Source organism: Drosophila takahashii, chromosome 2R (assembly GCF_030179915.1).
Source record: "Drosophila takahashii strain IR98-3 E-12201 chromosome 2R, DtakHiC1v2, whole genome shotgun sequence".
Lineage (NCBI taxonomy): Eukaryota > Metazoa > Arthropoda > Insecta > Diptera > Drosophilidae > Drosophila > Drosophila takahashii.
In genome coordinates, this window is record NC_091679.1 from 42,275,355 (window position 1) to 42,300,403 (window position 25,049).

General features: G+C 39.7%; 4 protein-coding genes and 1 long non-coding RNA gene across 8 annotated transcripts; 3 read left to right on the forward strand and 2 right to left on the reverse strand.

Moving 5' to 3' along the window:
• Positions 1 to 56: 56 nt before the first annotated feature.
• Positions 57 to 1,296, forward strand: Lhr (Lethal hybrid rescue). Its single transcript, XM_044392984.2, has 2 exons — positions 57 to 235; positions 304 to 1,296. Exon 2 carries the CDS (start codon positions 311 to 313, stop codon positions 1,235 to 1,237), a length of 927 nt encoding a protein of 308 aa, XP_044248919.1. The 5' UTR covers positions 57 to 235; positions 304 to 310; the 3' UTR covers positions 1,238 to 1,296.
• On the reverse strand, positions 1,239 to 17,192 carry EDTP (Egg-derived tyrosine phosphatase). Its single transcript, XM_017139121.3, has 6 exons — positions 16,645 to 17,192; positions 4,822 to 5,666; positions 2,954 to 3,592; positions 2,751 to 2,894; positions 1,811 to 2,167; positions 1,239 to 1,746 (listed from the first exon to the last, which is right to left on the reverse strand). Exons 1-6 carry the CDS (start codon positions 16,759 to 16,761, stop codon positions 1,611 to 1,613), a joined length of 2,238 nt encoding a protein of 745 aa, XP_016994610.2. The 5' UTR covers positions 16,762 to 17,192; the 3' UTR covers positions 1,239 to 1,610.
• LOC138912696 (uncharacterized) lies at positions 9,151 to 10,327 on the forward strand. 2 transcript variants are annotated; one of them, XR_011418253.1, is made up of 3 exons: positions 9,151 to 9,498; positions 9,666 to 10,048; positions 10,126 to 10,327. It is a non-coding gene; the product is annotated as an uncharacterized lncRNA (long non-coding RNA). The 2 variants fall into 2 exon arrangements; XR_011418254.1 differs by having other exon boundaries at positions 10,130 to 10,327.
• On the forward strand, positions 12,272 to 14,506 carry LOC108055681 (glucose-induced degradation protein 8 homolog). 3 transcript variants are annotated; one of them, XM_070213359.1, is made up of 4 exons: positions 12,272 to 12,441; positions 12,510 to 12,571; positions 13,496 to 13,641; positions 13,694 to 14,506. In XM_070213359.1, the coding sequence occupies exons 3-4, from the start codon at positions 13,539 to 13,541 to the stop codon at positions 14,305 to 14,307; spliced, it is 717 nt and encodes a 238-aa protein (XP_070069460.1). In that variant the 5' UTR covers positions 12,272 to 12,441; positions 12,510 to 12,571; positions 13,496 to 13,538; the 3' UTR covers positions 14,308 to 14,506. The 3 variants fall into 3 exon arrangements, with proteins under 3 accessions (XP_070069460.1, XP_016994613.2, XP_070069461.1); XM_017139124.3 differs by having other exon boundaries at positions 13,512 to 13,641; XM_070213360.1 differs by having other exon boundaries at positions 12,513 to 12,571; positions 13,512 to 13,641.
• A 425-nt stretch (positions 17,193 to 17,617) lies between the features above and the next one.
• On the reverse strand, positions 17,618 to 23,921 carry LOC108055616 (probable G-protein coupled receptor Mth-like 3). The gene is made up of 8 exons (XM_017139005.3): positions 23,839 to 23,921; positions 19,352 to 19,869; positions 19,141 to 19,291; positions 18,891 to 19,076; positions 18,580 to 18,828; positions 18,362 to 18,512; positions 18,004 to 18,198; positions 17,618 to 17,913 (listed from the first exon to the last, which is right to left on the reverse strand). Exons 2-8 carry the CDS (start codon positions 19,853 to 19,855, stop codon positions 17,796 to 17,798), a joined length of 1,554 nt encoding a protein of 517 aa, XP_016994494.3. The 5' UTR covers positions 19,856 to 19,869; positions 23,839 to 23,921; the 3' UTR covers positions 17,618 to 17,795.
• Positions 23,922 to 25,049: the final 1,128 nt, after the last annotated feature.

Consider the following 25,049-nt stretch of genomic DNA (forward strand, 5'->3'; position numbering starts at 1 on the left):
GCCTATCGGTGTTCCATGTGCACTATCGATACTCGGTTTTTAGCAACTGCCATCACAGTTAGTTTGGCTTGCAAAAAGAAGAAGAATTTGTAAATAACTAGATATTGTATTCTATAATTAAGCATAATCTATATATTAAGACCTAACTATTCCACTTTAATTACGGACAATGTGGTAACTTGGAAGACAAAACAATTAAGTACATGTTTATACTGGAAAAGCTTCATTAAACACAGTAAGATCCTTTAGAAATCCATCTAATGGAAATTACTAAAATTAAAGATATTCCTTCTAACCACTTAGTTTCACCATGAGCACCGACAGCGCCGAGGAGACGGAGACCCACACGAACATTCCCCAAATGGAGATCAACATCTCGAACAGGAAATCCAATGACGAGATCGTTTTGAATGACCTGCTGCTCATGGAGCTGCTCTGCCGCTACCCCTTCCTCTTCAGCCGCCAGGTGGAGCCACACGAGGACGAGGACTACGACTCCTGGGGATGGGAACAGCTGGCCAAGGACTTTAACCAGAGCTACGAGGGCGCGGAGCAGAGTGCTCCGTTCTCGGTGAGCGATCTGCAGTCGCGGTGGAACAAACTGCGTCCTTTGATTAGTTCCTTGGCCAAGGCGAAGGGTCAGATTCCCGAGTCCCTGTGGCGGGTGGTGGTCAATGTTCACAATCGAATGCTGGTGGAGAAGCCGGTTGAAGTGCCGCGCACCAAGTGCCAGGACTTCTTCCTCGCTCAGGCGCCCTTTCTGGAATCTCTCTCCCTGCTGGATCGCCGGCGTTTGGAGGTCGAGGTTCTGGACCTCATCCTGCAGGAGGAGCAGCGGGAGAAGGCCACCCACACCATGGGCCCCAAGGAGCAGGAGGCCGCGCAGAGCGAATACGATGAGTTTCTCAAGGCAATAAGGGTAAAGGAGCTTCCAGCCGACACTCTACTCCGCCTGGCAATGGACGGATTCTGCATTACCCCGAAGATCTTGAAGTCGGATAAATCGGCTATGGTGATTAGCAATGTCCAGACTGTCAATGGAGCAAAGGAATTGGAGATCAAGACGGAGGCCCCTGATGAAGCTGCGAAAAAATCCGAAAATCCCCGCTACGTGCCATTGAAAAGCGCCAAATATTACATTAAAAAGCTTCGCATTCGCATTAAGCGATTAGACTTGGACGACCACCTGCCACTGGCCAGCATCCGACGATCCAATCGCTCTGCGCCGAAAATCTGACTTGGTTTCGTATCAAATGCACATAAGTTTATTAAAAAATACATTACTATAAATTACAACTTAAGGCTATTGTATAATCCGAATCGCATTTTACACATAATTCGCTTGCTTTGCATTCTCGAAGAACTAACAACTAAACAAACAAGGAGCGGGGATGCGGGGGAGAATCTAAAGAACTGGAGAGCGGTTTAACGTTATCAGTAATCAGTTATTTTTTACTTTACATTACACACAATCAATCGTCAACAGTCACTAAAGAACGCAATTCAACAGGTCTATACGAAATACAGTCGTTGGTGGAAAGCGCAGCACTTAACAAGTAAACAAACAATGTGGGTGAAAGAACTAACAATTGGAGATAGCTGATGCTGCCTCAAAACAGTTGGTCCGCCAGGTTGCCAATGAAGGTGGCCAGGTTCATGGAGGAGCCCTCCTTGAATTTCAGTCCAATCGTCTTGCCGTAGGCTTGTATGAAGATGGCGCGCACTGCATTCAGGCGTTGCTTTCGTCTGGATATATGAATGAATTCCATACATTAGTTATAAATAGGGGTAAGGAATATAGTAAACTCACAAGTTAATGCTTTGCTTGCTGGCCATGGTGCTGCCGCCCACGTCTTTGGAGGAACCATTTGCGAAACCGTGCGTTGAGCTGCCGTTGCTGATGCTGCTCCCACTTCCACTTCCGCTGCCGCTCGATGCTGTGTTGGTGCTGCAGTGGTAGCCATTGCCACCATTGTACAGGGGAATGTTCGAGGAGCCGCCGCCATCCGCCGCCTGTTGGGCCACAAACCGCATCATGTAGCTGCCGTTCATCACGGAGTCAATGGAGCCCGTGTCGGTGACCACCTGCCAGCTGCCATTCGAGGACGTGGACTCCTGTCTCTGCCGCGCATTCGATCCGGGCACTGAAATAGGGCTGGTTCGGGATCTAAAAGACAGGATTAATCTCTAGTCAGTCGGGTTTTTTGTTACAGCCAGAGTTCGGAAAATAACACACACTGTAAATAACTTGTGTTATTAACATGTTAAATGTCAAAGTGTTAGGTTCAAAAAAAGTTATTGACATGTGTGTTAAAAATTGTAGCCTACATATTTACACTGTTTTTTACACGACGTTTTCTTTACACATCATGTTTTTAACACAATGAGTTTTTGACATTTAAGTGACAGCTCACAATATATATACATAAATTGATTCTGCCTACCGTTACTAAAATAATGTGTCTATTTAATAAAAAAAATTTATGTTTTTGGTTATGGATAATTTTTCCAATTATCCATTGAATAAACAAATTTTGAGGGGTAAAAAATGTCCTACTTTAAAAAAAGAATAGTTTGTGTTAAAAACACAAGTCGGCTGTGTGTGTTAACAATTATTTTTCACATTTTCCACTTTTGTATTTGACACACATGTCAACAACTTTGCTCACACTCTAAAATACAATTTTTCATGTTTTTAACATGTGTCAAATTCCGAATCCTGCTTACAGCAAAGCTTCAGATTTACTTACCTCTTGGGATTCGGCGACCTGCTGGTCAGCGGATTGACTTGCGCCGGCGTGGTGGCATAGAAGTTATCTGTTATGGACATATCACAGTTGGAACAGTTTGAGTAGCTGTCGTTGCTATCTTGATCGAAGGCCAGGATGTAGTCCCTGCAAAAGAACTCACTCATTAAATCTTTATCCCTCTCTTAATCCCGTATAATACTTACTCCTTGAGCGGTTCATCGTCGCAGCAGTCGGATTTGATCACTATGACACTGCTCCCACTGCTGCTCGAGGTCTTGGTGCGTTTCCTGTGCTCCACAATGCTGTACTCCTCGTCCGTGATAAACTTGAGCACGTGGAAGCAGAAGAACATGATGTCCTCGCCGCGTTTCAGGCGATCGGGCAGTTGATGGCCAAACAGGTACCAGTCGTAGGCCAGTGTGAAGTACGCCATTTGCATGGCGTTCAGCGACTGATGGATGAGTCCGTCGGCCCACAGGGATAGCCTGACCAGGGAGACAAACAGGGGAGTGCGATCCCAGCCGCTGATGCAGTGAATCAGCAGGCCGGAGCTCTCCTCCTGCACATATTTCAGCGTCGCCCTCAAGTAGTTCTGGGTGATGGCCACCAGATCCCAATCCCGGTACTCCGGCCACACCACATCGATATCCGCAGCGGGTCCCATGTTGGGAATGTTGATATTCGCATCGTTGAACGACTGCTTCCAGTTGTAGTGCAGGTTGCGCGCCATGTAGTTGTTGTCCCGGAACTTTTTGAAGAACTCACAGCCGGGATAGGGGAGTGAAAGCAGATTGAAGCTCTTGTAGTGCTTGTTTGGATCCGCTTTTTCGGATGAGGAAACGCTGAAAGAAGTACAGAGGGTTATTACTACACAGAAAAAAAACCGCTAAGAAATATGATTATTTCTACCTTATTTCATATCAATAAGATATGATATCAAACATATCACCATGATATTTTTTATCATATCATAAGAAATACCAAATTAAGTATTTTTTGAGTAAATAATAATAATAATAAATACATAATCTTTATTCATATAAAAATGATATGAATATTACTACACAGAAAAAGAAACCGATATGAAATATTATTATTTCTACCTTATTTCATATCAATAAAAAGCCGATATGATTTATGTCAAATTTAAGAGTCAAACATATCAACATGATATTTTATCATATCATAAAAAATACCAAAATTAGTATTTTTTGAGCAAATAATATAAGAAAACAAGAAAGGAAGCTAGCTTCGGCCAGCCGAAGCTTAAATACCCTTGCAGATCTTTCCTATTAATTAACAAATCGCAAAAATGTTCAATTAATTTCATTAATCTCATTAATTTTCCGATCGTTCCTATGGCAGCTATATGATATAGTCGTCCGATTTTGATCAAATTAAAATTAAAATTCGGAAATATTTAAAAAGAGTCATATCCTAGAGTAGAAGATAATACAATAAAAACGAAAGAAGCTAGAATTTATTTCCTATTACTTTTCCATTCATTTCCCGATCGTTCCTATGGCAGCTATATGATATAGTAGTCCGATTTTTTAAATAATTAATTCGAAATTCAGAAATATTTAAAAAATAACATCCCCAAAAGTAGAAGGTGATATTTCAAAAAACACCGAAGCTAGAATTTTTTTAACGTTTTTTCTCCGATCCTTCCTATGGGAGCTATAAGATATAGTTGTCCGATCCGGTCGGTTCCGACATATATACTACCTGCAATAGAAAGAAGACTTTTGGGAAAGTTTCATCCCGATAGCTCAAAAACTGAGAGACTAGTTTGCGTAGAAACAGACAGACGGACAGACGGACAGACGGACATGGCTAGATCGACTCGTCTAGTGATGCTGATCAAGAATATATATACTTTATGGGGTCGGAAACGTCTCCTTCACTGCGTTGCAAACTTCTGACTGAAATCATAATACCCTCTGCAAGGGTATAAAGATTAACATAATCTTTATTCATATCATTTTGATCTTTAAAAAATATCAAAATGACCATTAACATTTCTTTTTTCTGCGCATGGCTTTTGATCTCTAAGCTAATCTATACTCACGCCATAAAGTATTTGATCTTGCGGTTCTCGACCATCAGGTCCACAATGGTGGAGACGTTGAGCGTGTGGAGCAGCTGGATATCACTCTTGATGACCTCGTCGTAGCTGAACTGCGACTGCGCCTGATCGTGCATGTGGGTGATCAGCGACTCGTCCGTGGAGTCCGCATCGTTCTCCTCGCCGTTGGGCGATGTGTAGTTGCCGCCACTCAGGCAGTCGTAGGCATAGTCCACCACCTTCCGGCCGTAGGTTTCCGGCATTACGGAGAGGGTAGCCGAACGGCAGATGTATTTCCCACGGTACATGATCACCGGCACGGCGAATCTTTGCCGGCATCTCGCGTACTTGGCCATCGTGACCAGCTCCCTCATCCGCTGAATATCGTACTGGTCCTCGTATATGGTATTCTGTGGCTGCTGTTGCGATGGCTGCTGTTGCTGCTGCTGCTGCTGGAGAGGATGTGGCTGCTGGGTGGGGTATTGCGCGTGGAGGGGATGTGACTGCTGGAGAGGATGTTGCTGTGGCGTCTGCAGGGGATTGGCGAAGGTCACGAAGGCTTGGATGCCCACTCCCTCGCTTCCGGTGCTTCCTGCACTGCTGTTCAGCGGCGTGGCTGTAGCTGTGGTTCCGGAGGAACCTCCTCCTCCGCCTGGTAATCCACCACCAACTGGCCCAAACAGACCATTGCCCGGTATCAGCGTCTTGGCCATGTGTCCGTGCTCGCATTCAGGGATGAGTATTCGGCCTGGATAACGCGGACTGAGCAGTCCGTTCGTGTTGTCCAGCTCAATGAGGCTGTAGTCGAGTTTAAACAGGTATTCGCATTTCTTGGAGATTTCGTACTCCTGGAAATAATATAAAGTTGGAGAAAATTATTAATATTGGGTTTGCTAGAAAAAAATAAATCTGTAAGGATGAAATCGTATAGAAAATGGATTTAAAAAAAATCAAGGATATATAAATGTTGATTTGGGATTATGAATTCATAATACCATCTTAACAAAACGCTATTTTTATTGAAAACTTAGACGTTTTATATATAATTTCCTTGAAATTCTTAAGCGATAGTCCAGTTAAACCGCAAGTATGCTTCATTCCTAAAAGCTCTTTATAACATTTCTCGCAATTCATGATATTCTATATTTAGAACGAGTTTAATTAAGGTTTTATCTCGACTGGACTAAGTCCAAAGCCAAATGAAACTTATTTGAATTCAGTACAAAGTTGTCTTTATGGTAGACTTACTACAAGCCCAGTAATCAGTCACCCAAAACTTTCTACATTATAGATTATAATATTACGTATAAGTACGAACTTGAGAATGCCATTCAAGGGATAACTAATCACGGGGTTTAAGGGGTTCTGTTTGCAAGATCTGCGATCTGCTCCCCTCCTAACGAGTGACCTCAAACTGGCAGTAACCAGTAACCAGCGACTTCGATCAGGCTTCTAAATATAAAGTATTTGACGGGGCGGTGTGTAAAGTCAATTGTTTGCATAAATCAGCGATGCCGGGCGTCGCGTCTTAATGGCCAGCGAGATTAGAACGCGGAGTGCAACTGGTTTTCATGCATTCTCAATGTGTGTATGTGCCATATAGACATTCCTACCCCGAGTTCAATGGAACTTGAACGATTCCCGGGAAGGGGAACTGGAATCGGGAATCTGGAATCGGACGACTTCGGTTGGCTATCTGCCACTCAAGGGTTAAAGGAGATAAAAGCCAGGTTACAACACCAATTAGCCATTGAGATAATGGTATTAAATTCACAATTCGGGGCTACCAGTAGATAAAAAAAGGTTCTTGATATGATAAAAACAATATTTTCATGTAACTTTTGGAACTATATTTAGGTGATAATAAGCTTAAATATATAAAATATGTTTCCAATCTTTCTTATTTCAACTAATGTAAAATTCCCATCGAGTAAATATTATTTGCCTAAAAGTTATCAAAAATGTAGAGCTTTTCATTTGTGCGATAATCGACATCAATTTTAAAGGTTGTTGTTTAGGCGACTGGGTAAAAATAGAAAGAAAAGAGGCTAGCAAAGGGGGCGGCGGTGGGCGTGGCCCCCAGCCAGCTGTCCCAGACAAACAACCACAACTAGAGATAAAAGCACAAAAATAATAACAACTACAAATCACAACCACAGCCACTCGCACAAGCACAAACACCTTGGGAAAACAGGTTTTTAGCTCACAAAGAGAAATGTGCAAATAACAAAATAGAAAAACAAAAAACAATAAAACTATAAAAAGACAAAGACCAACGCTGCGCAAAAATTAGCAAAAACAAAAGCGAAGCAGCGAGCAAAACAAACCCGACGAAAACTTAGTGGAGCGTATGTGTGTTCGTGTGAAAAACTACTAAACATACACCTACAAATATACAAAGTGCGAAGCAAACGAGCAAAACAACTAAAACGCAATTACAATTACCAACGAAAAGACGACGGAAAGACGCAAAAACAAGTGACTGTTTATGGCATTTGTTTTGTATTTTTTTAGCCACTTTAAATTGCATAAGCAAGCCATCTAATCTAAAATTATATAAAATGTTTAGTTTGGACGCTCTTTGAAAAACCAAACAAAATCGCAATGATCGAAACAATGATGCTCTGTCTTTTTGTTTATTTTAAATTAAGTTTTTAATAACACTTTACAAAATAATTATAAATAAATTCTAGAATATATTTTAATTTTCAAGTTTAAAAGTTTACTTTAAATTTAACATTTTAACTTGAAAACAGCAGTTTCTAAAAAAAAAATATTTTTTCTCGGAAAATCCCCCAATTATTTGTCCAAACTTTAAATGAACTTATTAAATAGTAATTTTGTTGTTAAATAAAGCTTTAAGTAATAGTAGTTGTTTCGTGCCATGCTTTTGGCAACACTGCTTGGCAGAAGAGAGAGATGGGGATGCCGAAAAACAGCAAAAAAAACCCATCGATGATGCGCTAGTGTGAGTGAGCTCCAAGTTGGAGACGCTGCCGTTACAAAGCACAAGCACAAAGAGCACAAAGCGGTTACTGTTGTTGTTGCTGCTGCTGCCGTTGCTGTTGTTGTGTGCATTGAACTGCTTGCTCACTGCTTCTGTTGCCGTTGTTTCGTTGTTGCTGCCGCTTTTTCTTTGTAAGCGAGTAAATGCAACTGTAACTGCAGCCGCGCTGCTTGAAAAACTGAGCGCCTGTTCCAAAGGCGCTGTAAAACTTAAAAACAACAAACAGACGCGCGCTGAAATAGTTACAGCGTGACAAAATAGTTGGCGAGCGTTGTGTGTTGATCATTAAGCGGTCCATCATTATCGTTTTCATCATCATCGCTGACCCAAATAATGCAACTTAAACCGAAGGCTGGCTCGAAACCCAAGCTTGCCTCACAAACCCGGATTTTAAAGACTCTGCCGATGCTGGGCCACCAGAAATCCAGCAGAAGCTGCAAAGTGCGACACACTTTTCTTCTCTCACAAAAAACAAAAAAAAAAAAAGAAAAGAAGAAAAATAACAAGAAATAAACGGAAAATAAAAAACAGAAAAGCTGAACAAAAACACACAACACAACGGCGACAGCGACAAGAAACCGCACAGCTGAAACTGAAAATAATCATACTCTCGTACTCGTGCAATCGAACCGAGAAAACCACCAACCGAACCGAACCAACTCGACCAAGCACAGGGAAGCAGCAAAAGAAAAGAGCGGAGAGGTCGCCGATTAAGTACAGTCAGGCTTCTATAACTCCGACTTAAAAGATTTCGATTCTGGGAAAAATAACTTGTATATTCTTCTTTTTAAGTCAAGTTTTAATACTGTAATTACTCAAATGAATTATAAATCTAATATATCCCCGTTCATAAAATATATAATATACCTTTCGTTATATATTATAATATATATTCATTATATTCCAGTAACTCTATACATTAACATTATTTTGTTTTTATAAATCAAATATAGTTACATTAAGTTGTTTAAATTTTTCACTATTTAGTATAGTATTTACTTATACCACCTATTTTTTAGTATTTTGTTCGTCTTACATTATTTGAACTGTACTGAGCTTGAGCTCTGACTTCGACTCTTGGTTTTCTTTTTTTTTTTTTTGGCAAATAACAACCTGAAAAGCCGAAGGAGGCCTCGGTGCAACCCACACGTTGCATATTCATCAATCCCCCGGCGACAGGGAAATGGCTTTTCTTGAATGAATTATTCAGTGCCCAAGAACTAAGACTCAAAACTGGGGCCACTGACCACACCCAAATGACGGAGTGTTCCGCATTCGATTCTCGTTGTTCTTGTTTACATGATTTATGCTTGCGCTTTAAAATGTGCAGCGTGTTTTTGTCGGCGTTCAAAGACCCCCAGATATAAAAACAAGTTGCGCCCACGTTTCAAACTCTGGATCGGAATTGGAATCAGGTTCCAAAAAATCAAGGCACTGGATTCGAGGGCAGTACAGTTCTGCAGTTTGTTTAATATTCCAGGGGTTTCGTTTAATGCTTACCCCTAAGAATAATTTATACTTCCTGTCATATAACTAAGAAACCCCTTTGTTTTTAATCACAAAGCTATGAAAAACAAAGCTAAGTTTGTATTGCTTTCTTTGTTTCTATAAGTTAAGGTGTATCACGTCTTCAAGAATTAATATAAAATACCTTTATCAACTAAGTTCCAGAGGTAATGAGTTTTTAAAGATTTTATTTTAAGCTTAGTAAAGAGTTTCACTGAAACTTAGTTTTAGAGATTAATCAAAATCCTTTCTCCTCTCCTCTTTTTTTAGTCTTTTCATATTTTACACATACAAATCTCTTTCTTTATCTTTTCTTTTTACCCTATTATTTTAGCTAATCCCCACCAGCATTTCTCTTAATTTATGCAATATCATCCACATCAATGGGAGATATTAATGATCTTTTAATATGCAAATTGCCGGTGCAGTTGATTTGCATTTATTTCTCTGGAGTGCATAAATATCACATGGGTGGAAAAAACACACGAGACAACTTTCGAAAGACATTGAAACCGCTTTGTGGGTGACATGCCACATGTGGCGATGGAGATGGAGCCAAGAGGTCTAAGAAACTCGTTTGAGCCGGAACTTTTTTGCGGCGTCGAAGAGCCGAATGATTTTTGCTTACTACCCCCACATAAAGGCACATCAAACACAGCAATGGCAATAATTGAGCGCAATAAGTGACATCCAGCGAAGTGGGCGTTACGAACAAAGGTACTGGTACATATGTTATGTTATGTATGAGGGGTATTTCAGAAATCTATTCATCATTTGCTTAATTTATTCGCCAGACAGTCAGGAAGAGATTTCCCCTCGCCCACTCGTCGTTCCCACAACCAGTATTCAGAATTCCCCGAGACGCCGATCGCTTTTCTCGCTTTCTGATTTCCCAGTCGACAGTTCAGTGTAATGTGAAAAGAAGGTCATCCGAATAATCGATTCATTTTGACAAATTCAGCATGGGATGGCAGAGATTTATTATATGAAATGCAACTTAACCTCTTAAATAATAATATTATTATTTAAATATATACTTTTTTCCAGTGCTTTAATAGACCAAGTCCAGAAATTATAATCAATAAACACCACACAAAAATGTAAATATCTTTTTGAAGCAGAACAAACTTTCTGCGCTCCTGTTTCCTCTTTGCATTCAAACACACAACTTAATATTTCCCTCGTTTTATATTTCTTTGCTTTGGGAAATAGACCAAACGAATGCCGATCCCCATCCCAGAGATACCGAACCCGAACTCCCTGCAAATAGTTGACTAAGGCGGCATTGCCAGTTCGCACATTATCGATTTTATCTGTCAGCGAGCAGGCGCCCATGAAAGTTCGCAGCATCCGAAAATGGAAAATGAAAATCGGAGGAGTAGCTGTGCCCTTCTTCTAATCATGCTGGCATGGTGGCCCCGGATGCTAGGCAGTTAGTCCCGGAATGCGCAAGAAGTTCCGCAACAGCAAAAGCAGGGTGCTTCAGCTTCACATTACTGCAGTTCGACTGGTGCAACATCCATAGAACTGGAAGCATTGGAACCCCCTTATCGGAGTGGCCCTTAATCAAATCGAACTCGCCGGCTTCTCTGGCGCTCTCTCCTTTCCGGACATGCGCCCGGAAAGCTGGCCGTGCTGCATCCCCGATAAGAGCTGGAAGCGCAGCTGCTCTTCTATTACTGCCGCCTGCCCAGATGCACTTCCCCTCCGGATCCAGGCCTCATCCCCCGCCCTCTTATCACAATGGAACCCCTTCGTCTGGTCCTGCGTTCCTGGCACAAGTGTCTGTGGTGCGACCCACGCACCTTGCAGCAACAGCTGGCCCTTGAATATGTATTTATTTCCACACACACCCCTGAAAAAACGGGGGCGCCGCGGGGTGGCGCATCCAAACGCGTGGGCGCAAAGTTCAACGTGCAACAGGCCATCATAAAAGGGTGCAGGCTCCCAAAATGACCACGGCACAGTGGTAAAGACTTTATAATCCAATGATAGATTTAAATTTAATGCTTATTCTAACATTTCAGAGGCCTATTTTTCCATAATTTACATAAATAAAAACAATAAACATTGACCCGCATCTCATGGCCATTCTATTTTCACAGCTTTCCACACTGAGATCATCGGATAATTGTTTTTGGCATGCTTGACATGCTGCTATAATATGTACATATATTAAAAATCAATCAAACCAAACCCATTAACCTTGCCAATTTCAATGAAGTCATTATACATTTTTAAAACATTCGAGATTATGATAATATCTAAATGAAATAATGTAGTTATTTAGAATGTTTATGAACTATTTAAAAAAGTTTTAAGAGTTATGAAACCTATTTATATTATCCTTAATAGGTTGTAAATGATTGTTACTTAAAAAAAATTTTTTTTAGAAAAAATCGTTAAAATTGTGATTACTTAATATATAAGGTCAGTTCCTAAAAAGCCAATAAGTCAAAGATTTTGCAAAAACTATAAATTATTTTACTATCCTTCGTTGCGCTTAATTTAAGCCGAATTTGTCCCACTGTACGTCAGTTTAGTTGCAATTGTTGCGCTGGAAGGCGTCGCACTTCCGCTCTTCCGGCGATTCCTGCGCGCCTGTGCCGCGTTTTCCAAAGCGCCCACACAAATGACGCCGCTCGGCTTGCAGCGCAGCTGCATCCGTGTTCCGGGGGGGCGGTGGGGGAGAGCGGGCATCGGTGGGGGCGTGGCCAGGGCACAGACTGCTGCCAACAAAAGCAGGCGACCAGGAGCGGTGAGAAGGTATTGCATGTACTATATACTTCGTAAATCCCCCGAGTGCCATAGTGAAGCTCCACTGTTTCCTGGAACCGATTGCAACCCCCAAAACGAGTGCAATCTCGGGGACTGGAAGCAGCGAGCTGCAGACTGGAAAGGGCCAAGCGGGATACACATTAATGCGGAGGAGTAGCTGCGTCCAGGTCCTGCAGGTCCTGGGCCCAGAATAGTGTTCCAGCAGGCGCCAAAGGCAGCGCTCGCTCCGCGGCTGATTTTTGGTCCAATTGGTTGCACATTAAGCCAATTGCCAAAAGAACCAGGAATCAGCTTGCAAAATACTCCTCTTGCAACAGAACATACAAAAAACAGTAGGTTTTTCCCCCACAATCCCATTGTATTGCAAAATGATCATACTGTCTTTTTTCCTCTTTTTTAGCAGGTGAAATTTTTGCAAATATCTTCAATTGACAACGATAGCAGCAACAAAAACAACAACAGGTGGGTTTTTTTTCACACAGTGCAAATAAATAAATATAAAAATAAAAAACAAAAAAAGCGCTAAATCACAAAATGCTGAGAAAAAATGAGAATTTACGAAAGTGGTATATTTTTAAAGCAAAAGCCTTCCTGCTATTTTTGGCATTTTCGCTTGGCTGGGACTCACTTTTTGGCGCCCACACGAGCAGACAGATGGCCCGCCCACCCACACAGATACCGAATACAAATGCAAATGCCCAATACACATTTGCACTCTGCATCTGCAACAGTTTTCAATGCCATGTCATGAAAATAAATCAGTCTGCGATAAATACAACAAATGCGCAAAAATTATATATGTGCCGAGCTGAAAACAAAAGTGATATAATGATCAGCACATTGTTGATAGATGCGGAGATCAGACCCATTTTAGAGAGCAGAGGGCTTACTCATATGACAAACATTCTGGGAATTGAGATTTATTAGAAAACAAAACTGTTGTTAAAAGCTAATATTTATAATTTTAAGTTATTGGAATTTAACTAGATTTTTAATAGAATATGGGAGTAGGATCATAAATGATCTAAGATTAAAAATGGGGTTTTTCAAAGATATAAAATCCTTTGTATTCCAAAAATCTGAAAATTGTTTACTTTCTTTCGCTGACTTAGGAAATTATAAATTTTAAGAATTTACATTTAACTATAAACATGTAAGATAAAATACCTTTGATTTCATTACATTTTAACGTATGTAGTAATTTACTCTTACAAAAAGTAAGTAAGATCCTAGAGGATCCGAAAATCTGAAAATTAATTTCTTTCTTTCTCTGACTAAGGAAATTATAAATTTTAAGAATATACATTTAACTATAAACATGTACGATAAAATACCCTTAGATTTCATTACATTTTAACTCTTACCAAAGAGTTTGAAAAAGTCAAGGTCTTTCGATTTTCAGTACCTAATCAAACTAGATCAATTCAGAATGGCCGAGTACAAGCCAAACACTTCGTGGCCCCACCGGATGATGAGCTTCCAGTGCCGGCAGGCGGATCTGAACCGCCTGGTGATGAACTACCTGGTCACAGGTGAGTTTAAAAAATCAATTATCCATTCTTCTAGTACTAACTCTAAATTTAGAGGGCTATCAGGAGGCCGCCAAGCGTTTCATGGCCGAGGCGGCCGTGAAGCCGGGTCCCCACATGAACACCATCGGGGATCGACAGAGAATCCAGGATGCGGTGCGAGTGGGCCAGGTGAAGTACGCCATGGATCTGGCCACTCGGCTATATCCGCGCCTCTTCGAGACCGACAACTATGTGTTCTTCCACATGCAACAGTTGCGCCTGATCGAGATGATCAGGGATCAGAAGGTGGAGAAGGCCTTGAAGTTTGCCCAAAGCAAATCTTCGGGATTTTCGAAGGTCGATCCGAGGCATTTTCACGAAGTGGAACGGACCATGGGACTGTTGGCCTTCGATCGTCCGGAATACAGTCCCTATGGCGACTTGATGTACTACTCGTATCGCCAGAAGGTGGCAGGCCAAATAAACGCAGCCATGGTGCGTTGCCAGGATGCGGAGAACAAGGTACAGGAAGATGAGCCCATGGAGCCGAGGATGATGTTCTTGATCAAGCTGATTTTGTGGGCCCAGAACAAGTTGGATCGCGAGGGATACACCGACTTCCATAAGATCAATTTCGACCATGGTGATTTCGAGGAGGAGTTCCGCCGGAGCTTCCAGGGTTTCTAAGGCGATAAGCACACAAACACACACACAATAATTGTCCAACGATCGGTCGGCGTCTACTGCGAAACTATATATAAATGTATTTTTTTTTTAGCAAATCTACACATATGAATGTATTTTTTTTTGTGGCAAATCCTACAAATATGAATGTCATTTTTTTTGAATGGATGTTGAATATTAAATATTTCCATATCTTGATGTAAATTGCAGCCATCTTGGTATCGTCTTTGTTTCGGGTTTTTGGTTGGAACTTTTCAAAAAGTTTTGCTGATAAGGCCAATTCTCTGGGTAATCTAAAGCGCATATTATTGTGTCACGTGCCAGCCGAGAGCTATTTATAATGGTTTGTTTTGTTTGCCTCGATAAGAAAATGGGCACAAAAAAAATATGGTATGGGGCTTGGTATATTGGTAGACGATTTTTAATTTATTTTTAAGTGTTTAACAGATAGTTTTTAAGATTTATTTATCGAAATAATCTTGAGATTCAATAACTAGTAAATAACTAAGTTTTTAATATATTTTTGTACTGTTATTTGCTACCCATTAAAAAGGGGTTGTATTAGTTATCAGCTTATTTTCGCAAAGAGATCTCAAAATTCTCCTGGGAGCTTTTGAACCTACATATCGCCGGCCTACGTCATTGGTTTAAATATTGTGCCATTGGCTGGGCGCCTAATCTAATCGGTGTGGCTAAACTTAACCCTGAACCCTGGGAGACGGGGAAATAAAACGAGAGAGAGAGAATCGCACACATAATTCACCCTTTGCACCCCATCAGAAATGCAATGCTTTGTATCAAGGGGCAGTAGCTTTTTGTTTGTGCCTTCAAATCGCTGGCAGATAAGGAAAATCAAATCGAAGGTTGGCGCCCGTTGTTTGGAACGAAGTGAGCGCGATAAGAGATAAAAACACACATTTTGCAACAAAGTATTATCCCTTACCAGTAGAGTTTATCAATTATATGTGCCGATTGCAACTGAACAAACAGCATGTAAGATCGCCGCGGAAACGTGAGTTACGTGCCAAGTTTTCACTTGGCGTTCCTCGCTCTGTTTCCAGGTGCCCGCCTGGCATTTGGCTTAGATATTCACCATATCCACTGGCATGCAAATGAGCAGCGGAACAGCGATTCCGCTGTTGCCAAGTTGCCATCGCAATTGCTATTCTGTGTTATTGCCGGTTAAGCGGGCGATAACACGGAATTACATACTAGACTATTAAAAGGCGTGCGTGACATTCAAGGGGGTTTGGATAGGGGGGATGTACTGAAAGCTGAAGACAAAAGCTAAACACGAGTGCGTGTCGGGGAAATTACAATGCACATTAATGCGTGAATCGGGAGCAGGCCTTAAAAAGGCCATTAGGCTTTTAATTACCGCTCAGCTAAGCAAGTGGATTGGAATATTGAATTTCAGTAACAATTCGAGAACAAAAGGCATCAGGAAAGTTTTCCGGTTTGGAAAAACCTGCTTGCTAGGCACTTTTTAATTCAATTATAACCTGATAATGCGACTTGCGGAATATTCAGGGAATTTAAGCGATCAAGAATATTATCTTTAATCCTAACTCAACAAGATGAATTTAAAAATCATATAATTATTTTACAAATTTTATATTTGGTTAGAATCATTTAAAATATCATAACAATAATTTAAATATAGATAATTAAATATTTTAAACAAAAAAATAATATGAAAATAAAGACAAAGATTGAGTAAAGCAAATTGTTTTTTTGATTTAACTTTTTACTTAGAACAATTATTTTTTTGTTCGTTTTGAGAGCAGTATAACTGTGAAGAACTAATAATTGTAATATTAATAACAACTTGAAGATTACGAGTTAAAAACCAAAATATTTTTGTAACTCTAACTTTAACATTTAACTCCAGATAAATATTACTAATACGATAAAAGGAAACTAATCAAATTTAGGTTAATAAGGGCCCACCTAATGTGTTGAACTACCAAATGGAAAAGCTATCTCCTGAGTAAACCTGCTCCTGAACAAATGCAAACCATTAAGTAAATGACATGTTTAAGCGCCTATTGATTTCCATGAAAATGCGATTTTCCCTGCAGGAAGCTTAATGGCGGCCATTTTGAGTGGCTGAGTATTTTTGGGGCGCGGCAAAAGAAGACGAAGAGGAGAGGAGGGGAGGGGAGAGGAGAGGAGAGGAAAGACAGGACATTATGACGTGTCCTCGTCGTAGGCGCCACGCACACTAGCAAGCTCAGCTTTTCGTGTGCGTGTGTTTGTATGTTTTTGCGGCGACAGCACGTGCACGTGCGCCCAAATGTATGTCACACCCACACACACACACTGGGAAAGCCAACTTACCGCCGTTCCTTCCTCAAAGGCCGCCGCCTCGAAGGACTTTTTTTCGAAAGTTTCCAATAGATCGTGTAGGTCCTGCTGCGTTACGTTGACCATGTTGTTTAGCGTCAGGCTGCACATTTTTGCGGCACTGCATTTACCGTTCGATTCCTTTTTATTCCGCTAATCACACACACGCACACACGCTCACTTTGCACTGTTACACTCGCAAAAAGATGCCGAATTTGCTTTTTTATTTTCTCTTATTGTGTTTTATCTGCTGCGTATTTGAGTCGCTTTTATCGCTTCTACGCCGTTTACACTTCGCGTTTCGCGTTTGTTTGCCTTGCTTTTTACGCCCTAAAAGAAGACGGCGACGTCATCAAAAATTCGCGGCCGCAAACGCTATCTAATTGGCCCTGCGCTCACGGTTCTATTGTTGTTGCTCTCGTCGTTGTTGCCTTCGATGCGCCCGCAATTCCGTTTGTAATAAAGTGTGCTTCGTAGTATTTTATATCCGCAGCGGAAGAAAGCGACAAACGGACAAACGTCAAACAGCGAACAAAAAAAACAACAAAAATAATGATAATGATATGACCGTACATGCATTTTTTGGTATTTTTGTAAACGTAGTGTGATACCATGACGTAACGTTTTCCAATAAAACAGTATTTTAATACCAATACGTAGGGCCATCGCAGACTTAACCCATGGTTTACGGCCAGGGTGAATTCTAGTTAAAGCATAAACCATTTGGTGTTCATAATTTGTATGTTCGCAGTTATGTGATTTAGTTTAGTTAATATATTTTCAACAGAGATGCAATTTTTATTGTAACGGCAACAAAATTGTCAAGATTAAAGTAATGTTTAAATGAAACATGGCATGAAACATGCGCTCTTCTCTTGAGTGACAAAACGATTAGATCCAACGGTTTTAGTCAGTTTATTAAAGTGTTTAACGGAGCTTACTTTTAAAAATTTTAATTTTGATGTTAATGCTCTTGTGTCACACAAGATAAATATTTATCACGAAGAAATATAAGTTTTTAGAAAAGAAATTAATTTGGTCATTCTGAATTTTCCGCCTAAAAGCGTTGACAAACAACTGATTAAGTTAAAATGAATACTGATTCATCGCTCGCAGCATAAGATAACCGTCCAGTTGATTTGTGCTCAGTAATTAGAGTGAACATGAGTTTGTGCTCCGTCTTGATTTTCACTTCCGATAGTCGTACTCCGACCTTCTTTTGACTTCATATTGGTAATACCGATCGTGTTGTTTGGATATAGTCTAGGATAGAAAATGAATAATACGTATCACTAGAAAGTTAGGACTAAACGAACTATAAATTTCTTTTTTGCAGAACCATAGAATACTTACTGCTTCCTTAAGAGTTTCAAAGTGCTTGGCTTTAAAATAAACAGCACGAATATGATGGTACCCATAGACCAGTTTAAGTAGTTACCCGCCATTGAAATCTTAGCCGAAAACTTGTACTTTTGCAAAAGAAATGATATAATCTCCAAGGTCCAGGGTAATCCCATGATGATAAAAAGCCGCAAATAAACGGTATAACTATAATGAAAAAATATAATAAGAGGTTAATTTAAAGCGTTTCATTAAAGCAGGGTCACATTTTTTTTTGTAAAGTGACACGCCTATCTTGCATTGGGCACACGTCGATTCTTCCTTGTGTTTGAAGAACTCCTGCATTAAAGTAAAGAATGTAAGTAATTACATTTGTTTCTCCGAGTTGTTCTTATTGGCATTCTTGACATTCTTCTTAACTCCCATTATACTGCGAGCCGTCAGGACAAACATGGTTATGTTGAATGCAATCAGCAGTATCATCGGTCCAAAGAAGTATATCAAGGCAGCATTATCTCCAGCTGTGGGTGAGAAGAGATGGAGCATGAAGACCCATCAACTTGATTGCCAATTGATATCGAAACTCACTGTAGATCCAACATTGGTTGGTGCCCATCCGAGGTGCCCAATCCTCCTCAATGACTTGGTCAGCTAGGATGGTGAAACATGTCATGGCTAGAGCCATGCCCCAAGCGTAGACATTGTAGCCGAGAAACCGATGCTTTGGCAAAAAGCGTTGCAACGAGTCAGGGGGAAGGGCTAAAGTGGTCCACAGATGAAAACTTATGACAGAAAGCCAAAAGAACGCGGCCATAACGAAAAAGTAGCCCAGGAATCCTATAGAGTATAAGTGCTGTTACTATGTGACTGTTTTGAAAGCATAGTCGATATAAGTACACCTGATGTAGTGCAGGAAATCGAGGGGAATTTCCACACGTTAAACAAGTTGAGGAGCAGTATTAGGTAACCCATGAAAAGGGCGACCATGTAGCACATGAAGCACTTGCCATGCAAATTCTGAAGCCTCTTGACGTACAGGTACACACTCATTGTAAGAACCAAAAATGTCATTGATATTAAAGTCACTGTGGAAAGAGGAAGGCTGTTAGAATCACGGAATACTTAAGCTGTGTTTAAATGGTTGGTTACCGATGCTCTGTGCCAATGGCGAGGCTTCAGAGTAAAGATGACAAAAGTGGGGAGCCATTCGAATACCATTAGCTTCGAAGTCAAAGTGCTGCACGCAATATTCCCGTTTGTCCAAGAAAGCCTCGTCCCATTGTCGGAAAAAGGTTCCATTCTAAGGAAGGGCAAAGGAGGTTAAATTTTTCAGCTTTAGCAACTTTGATTCTAAATCCACCTCAAATAGTTTGAAGCCGTTGCCGGGCAGTCTATGATCTATCCAGCTCATCTTATCCTCCCCACAGGGCATGGGCAGATCCGATTGCACAATTAGATCCTCCCTAAAGTGTCTTTTTGCCACCGTTCCGTCGTTGAGGGTCACGTTCATGTAGGGATTGTGACTTTTCAGTTCGTCCTTCGACATTTCATCACTGCACACGCTGTCATCTATTTTGTGATAGTGAGAGCAGCAAAATCTGATGCAGGGCTTCAGTTTGCAGACACATCCTCTCACGTGGCTCGACACTGCCTCCTTCGAGCCATCAGGCAAAGTCCTGAAGCTATATTCACCCACCAAATTGGCTGGAATGAGTAAGCCATCGTGTAGGTATGAACCGTTCGGAAACTTTTGACCATTTGAGATATCTACGGTGTCGTAGAAGTCGCAGTCGGGAATATCCGCAGTTGTTTTGTGTGCCAACAGCAAAATAACTGTGGCGAACGATACAGCAAGTAGGCACATTTTCTGGAAAATACCTAAAAATGAAAAAAATTGCCGATAGACTTTTAAGCAGACTACAGAGTTAAATCCACCTATTTCAGAACAGATTACAGGAGAGTTATTTCCAAGGGGCCTGCACTTAAAGACAAACCACAATCTTCTCGTAATTAATTCGTTACATATATGTACATAAAATTTACTTATAAAACCGAAAATTGGAGGAGAACATATAAACAGACAGAACTTCAGCGGTTCGCCGTATAAACTTTGACGTCTAGAAGCACAAGGAAAACTAAGAACTTCGAACTTTGTGGGTTCGAGTAGGGTTCAGTGATGACTGATGGAACTCATAGAATTCTTCTGAGTGTTTAAACAAGGAAGTGACGAGGCGACGAAAAGTATTTATTTTTTAAGCGATAAAGTCCTTACATATATTAGACATATACTCGTAAACTCAGTTTAGAGAAAATATGCATAATAATATATTTTCGGAAAACTAGAAACTAAACGCCAAACTTAATTTATGATAAATACATCTTATATATATACTCGTATATATATATATATCATAAATAAAATATATTTATAATTTTTATCGGCATAAGAAAAATAAGTTAAAACAAGGGAGAACAACGTTAATTTAAAAAGACAAGATCGACTCGTCAAGTGATCCAGATTGAGATACAATACTTTTCAACGGATATAACATATCCTTTTACTCAACAAACAAAGAATTAATTATTATATGTACATTAGGGTGGTTTTTTTTTGTATGAAAAATTCTAAGGTCCTACTCTCACCCCCTAATACTTTGCGCATTGGTGCATTTAAGACATACCAAAAAGAAAAAGTATAAAAAAATGCGATTTAGTGCTTGCGCATTGACCTTTAAGTTTATCACTCATACGAACTGTTGCCCTTGATCAAATATTTTAATTTCATATAGATGGCGTAGACTTGTCATCACTTATTGAGTCTAAACATAAAGGTAACCTTGTCACCTTTACAAACGGCTAAAGAAAAATAAAATCGCGATGGCAATATAAGTTCCAATATTTAAGGAAGTCGCACAAATCAAACAAATATTTTTTTTTATTTATCGCCCCCAAACTATACGCAGAATATGTGGATAAAAAGCTATTTAGATATTTTTAAAAATCTTAATGTACGTATCGTGGCCAAAAAAACACTTGCTAGGGTTTTATAACAAGTTTAGATCCCAAGTCGAAACCTAAATTTTTACTATAGTTTGTTTTCGTAGTCTAATGAATTACGTGGACTATTATTCAACAAAATCGTCTAGATCTACATTTATTGAATCCTTCATACAAACAGACGAACAATACAATATAGTTATACCGAAAATTCATAAATTTATTTATTTTGTTATATCCCTGCATTATAGGGTACAGGGTATTATAATTTCAGTCAAAAGTTTGCAACGCAATGAAGGAATGATTTCCGACTATATATTCTTGATCAGCATCACCAGGAGAGTCGATCAAGCCATGTCCGTCTGTCTTTTCTTGTTAAGTCGCGTTATTCGTCAAAGGACGTACTCGAATTTCCTTGCTCTCCCATACGCTAACCAGTATTTTTGAAACAAGCTGAGCACTTTCAGATAAGAAACTTTGTTTCAGAGGAACTGTCCTGTAGAGCAAAGTACGGTCCTCTTTGACGGCAAAGTTTCTTCTTCATCAAAATTGAAATTTAGCTTTCCAACCAAAAAAAGGTGCTCTCCATTTTGTTAACGATTATGAACGAAATCAAATATTTGACAAGTGTAGATATGGGAAAAGATTTGCCTACCCAAAACTCATACTGGCTTACGTGCCGTATGAGTAATTTTTTTGGAAACTTTGAGACCATTGCGCAAGCCCTTAGACTTAATTTAAAATTTTTTGGATTTTAGTTTAAGTTATTTTGCACAAATATCTTGTGTTTAAAAGGGTGAGATAAAAATTCCTTATAAAAAACCGCCCTAATGTACATGTTATTCTTTCTTCTGAGAACATTGTAAGTTAATCAAGGAGAGTCCTCGTAATAATCTTCTAGCCGTATGGTGGAAAGAAATAAGACATTCTATCTATGACTTTCAACTGCTTTGAAGCTCAATTCTGAAAGTCGAACTTGGGAGATCCCTCGATCTCGTTTTGTAGGCAGTCTCCAAGGATTTTGGATGTCGTCTAGAATAAAAGAGTAATTATAATGACGAAGCGCACCAGGAGAGTGTGCGAAGGCGACTACTATATATACACGAAGAAATGAAAATCTGCTGTGATAGTCAGATCGTAATGAGTAATACACCAATCGAAAGGTATTGCAAAAACTTAAAGGATTGCATACCAAGACTTTAAGAAAATCAATTGGATTGGGAGAGAGAGCGGTGAAAGTGAAAAAGTAAAAATTTAGAAATTTGGAGCTGTTGGGGCCGGTGGGGATAAATGCCCCCTCGCAATGATTTACTTGTATTCCTTTTGAAAATACCCGTCGAATGAGGGGTCATTTGTCAAAATCCGACGCTCCGTTCAAAAGTTATAGCCAAAATAAGATTTTCTTCTTCTTCCCAAAATGAAAATTTAATTCTGTTTGTCAGTTTGTCCACTTGTCCACTTGTCCACTTGTCCACTTGTCCACTTGTCCACTTGTCCACTTGTCCACTTGTCCACTTGTCCACTTGTCCAAAACATGTTTTTTAAGTTCTGAAAATTTGATATGACGTTCATCACATCGATATAAAAAACTTTTGTTCTACCACTTTTGGAAAAACTCGCTAGTTTAGCGGGAAAACAGCTATAAATAGCTAAAATTCGGAAAGCCGTAACTTCTATACTACTAAAGCTACAGACTTGTGCTGCATCTCGTTTGAAAGGTATTTTGAAATGCTATAAACGCCTTCTATATGCAATTTGTGTAAATGTAATAGTTAAAAAAATATGAACAAAAGACAATTTTTTAAAACTTTTTTTTTAGCTTTTTTTTATTTTTCTCAAAAACGGCTCTAACGATTTTCTTTAAAACCTTAAACTGTATAGCCCTTGAGATTCCTTAAATTTTGGTATATAACACATTACTGTAAAAAGTCACGTTTAATAGTTATTTTTATACGAAAATAGCCACTGTTGCCAGCTCGAACAATTAACGCTCCCTGAGTATTGAATTTTGTGGGAGGGTATCCGAACTGTATTTTAGGGTCATGGAATCAGTAAATTTGCACTTAAGAGTTCCATATAGGAATCTTTTGTTCTACGACTTTTGGAAAAAGCCGCTACTTTAGCGGGAAAGAGCTAAAAATAGCTAAATTTCGTTAGTTTGTAAGTTCTACACTACTAAAGGTACAGACATGTGCTATACCTCGTTTAAAAGGTATTTTGAAATACTTCAACGCCTTTTTAACTCAATTTGTTAAAATACAATAGTTTAAAAATTATGATTGACCAATTTAAATTTAAATGTATATATTAGCTCCTATGAGAGCAAAAGTAAACAAACAAAAACTTCTGATATCAAATAAAAACACCTCTTAACGAGGTAAAAAACTAGTGACGACCGCACCTTCAACATACAAAAGTTCTGATATCAACATTTGTGACGAAAAATTATTACACTCGTCATTAAATAGACTTTCTAATATTTTCTCATTCGGCACGCTGCAATAGAAAATGCCTGTGCAGGGAAAAAGGTTGGAATAGTTTGCTAGGGCGGGCCGAATGAGAAAATATTAGAAAGTCTATTTAATGACGAGTGTAATAATTTTTCGTCACAAATGTTGATATCAGAACTTTTGTATGTTGAAGGTGCGGTCGTCACTAGTTTTTTACCTCGTTAAGAGGTGTTTTTATTTGATAATTCTGACAGATAAATACGGCTTAATAAACAAACAGGAAGCAACCACATTCAATAATGTAGGTAGTTGTGAAATGACAAACAAACAATTATTTAACAGTCATTCTTGCTGCTCATTAAGAAATAATAAATATTTTGGAGAATCGCAAATTACTTACTGCTCCTTCAAGAGTTTGAGAGTGCTACGCTTTAAAATAAACAGCACAAATATTATGGTTCCCTGAGAACCGTTTATATAGTCAGGCACTATTGAAAGATTATCCCAAAACTGATTCCCCTGCAGGGTAAAGAATATTAGCTCCAAGCTCCACGTCAAACCCATGATGATGAAGATTCGCAGGAATATGGTGTAACTGCAATATGATTGTGAAGGGTAATTTAAAGCAATAAAATATATGTTTTATACTATCATTAGAATTACTTTTCTTTCTCCGCATTGGGGTTTAACTTCTTAGCCTTCTTCTTTACATTTATTATAGCAAAAGCTGTCAGGGTAAACATAATTACGTTAAAAACAACCACTAGTATCATCGGTCCATGGTAGTAGAGATACGTAGAATGGCCTTCAGCTGTGGGTAAAGAGACTTAATCAAGACTAATCAACAACAACTTAATCATATCGAAACCCACTGTGTATCCAACATTGTGAGGTGCCCACACGAGGTGCCCATTCGTTGTTCTCAGTGACATTATCAACTATGATCGCAACACTTGTCATAGCCAGAGGCAATCCCCAAGCGTAACTGTTGTAGGCTCGAAACGGATGCTCTGGCCGGAAACGATACAAGTTGGACGGAGAAGAAAAAGTTATCCAGAAGTGAAAACTGATGACAGAAAGCCAAAAGAACGCGGCCAAGACGAAGAAATAGCTCAGGTATCCTAAATGCGAAATCATATAGAATGATGTTACTATTAACTGCTTTCTGCTAACCTGACGTAGAGCAGGCGTTCGACGGTTTCTTCCACACGTCCCACAAATTAAAGAGCACGAAGATGTAGCCCATGGACAGGGCCAACATGTAGCACATGAGGCTCTTGCCGGTCAGGTTCCGCAGCTTCTTAATGTAGAGGTACACGCTGGTCGTAAGAGCCATGCAAATCAACGATATAATCATCACTTTGGAAAGAGAAAAGCGGACTCAGTAAAGGAGCACTAAAGTTGTTTGGATTTCAGCTTACCGATGGTCTGCCCCCAATGCGAGGGAGCAGCTTTAGCTTCAGTTTCAGTTGCAGCTTTAGCTTCACGACCACAAAAGTGCGGAGCAATCCGAATGCTACCATTAAAATCATAATGCTGCACGCAGTATTCCCCCTTACCCAAGTACCAACCATAGTAAGGGATAAACAAGGTTCCATTCTAGGGAATAGC

Excerpts from the sequence above, each read along its gene's own strand:
- Lhr (XM_044392984.2), top strand. The coding sequence starts at position 311 with ATGAGCACCGACAGCGCCGAGGAGACGGAGACCCACACGAACATTCCC.
- LOC108055681 (XM_070213359.1), top strand. The coding sequence starts at position 13,539 with ATGGCCGAGTACAAGCCAAACACTTCGTGGCCCCACCGGATGATGAGC. Across the intron at positions 13,642-13,693 it reads GATGAACTACCTGGTCACAG|AGGGCTATCAGGAGGCCGCC; the intron begins GTGAGTTTAAAA and ends CTCTAAATTTAG.
- EDTP (XM_017139121.3), bottom strand. The coding sequence starts at position 16,761 with ATGTGCAGCCTGACGCTAAACAACATGGTCAACGTAACGCAGCAGGAC. Across the intron at positions 3,593-4,821 it reads AAGATCAAATACTTTATGGC|CGTTTCCTCATCCGAAAAAG; the intron begins GTGAGTATAGAT and ends TACTTCTTTCAG. Across the intron at positions 2,895-2,953 it reads GACGATGAACCGCTCAAGGA|GGACTACATCCTGGCCTTCG; the intron begins GTAAGTATTATA and ends GTTCTTTTGCAG.
- LOC108055616 (XM_017139005.3), bottom strand. The coding sequence starts at position 19,855 with ATGTGCCTACTTGCTGTATCGTTCGCCACAGTTATTTTGCTGTTGGCA. Across the intron at positions 19,292-19,351 it reads ACGGCTTCAAACTATTTGAG|AATGGAACCTTTTTCCGACA; the intron begins GTGGATTTAGAA and ends GCCCTTCCTTAG. Across the intron at positions 18,199-18,361 it reads AACAACTCGGAGAAACAAAT|TTATACCGTTTATTTGCGGC; the intron begins GTAATTACTTAC and ends TTTTCATTATAG.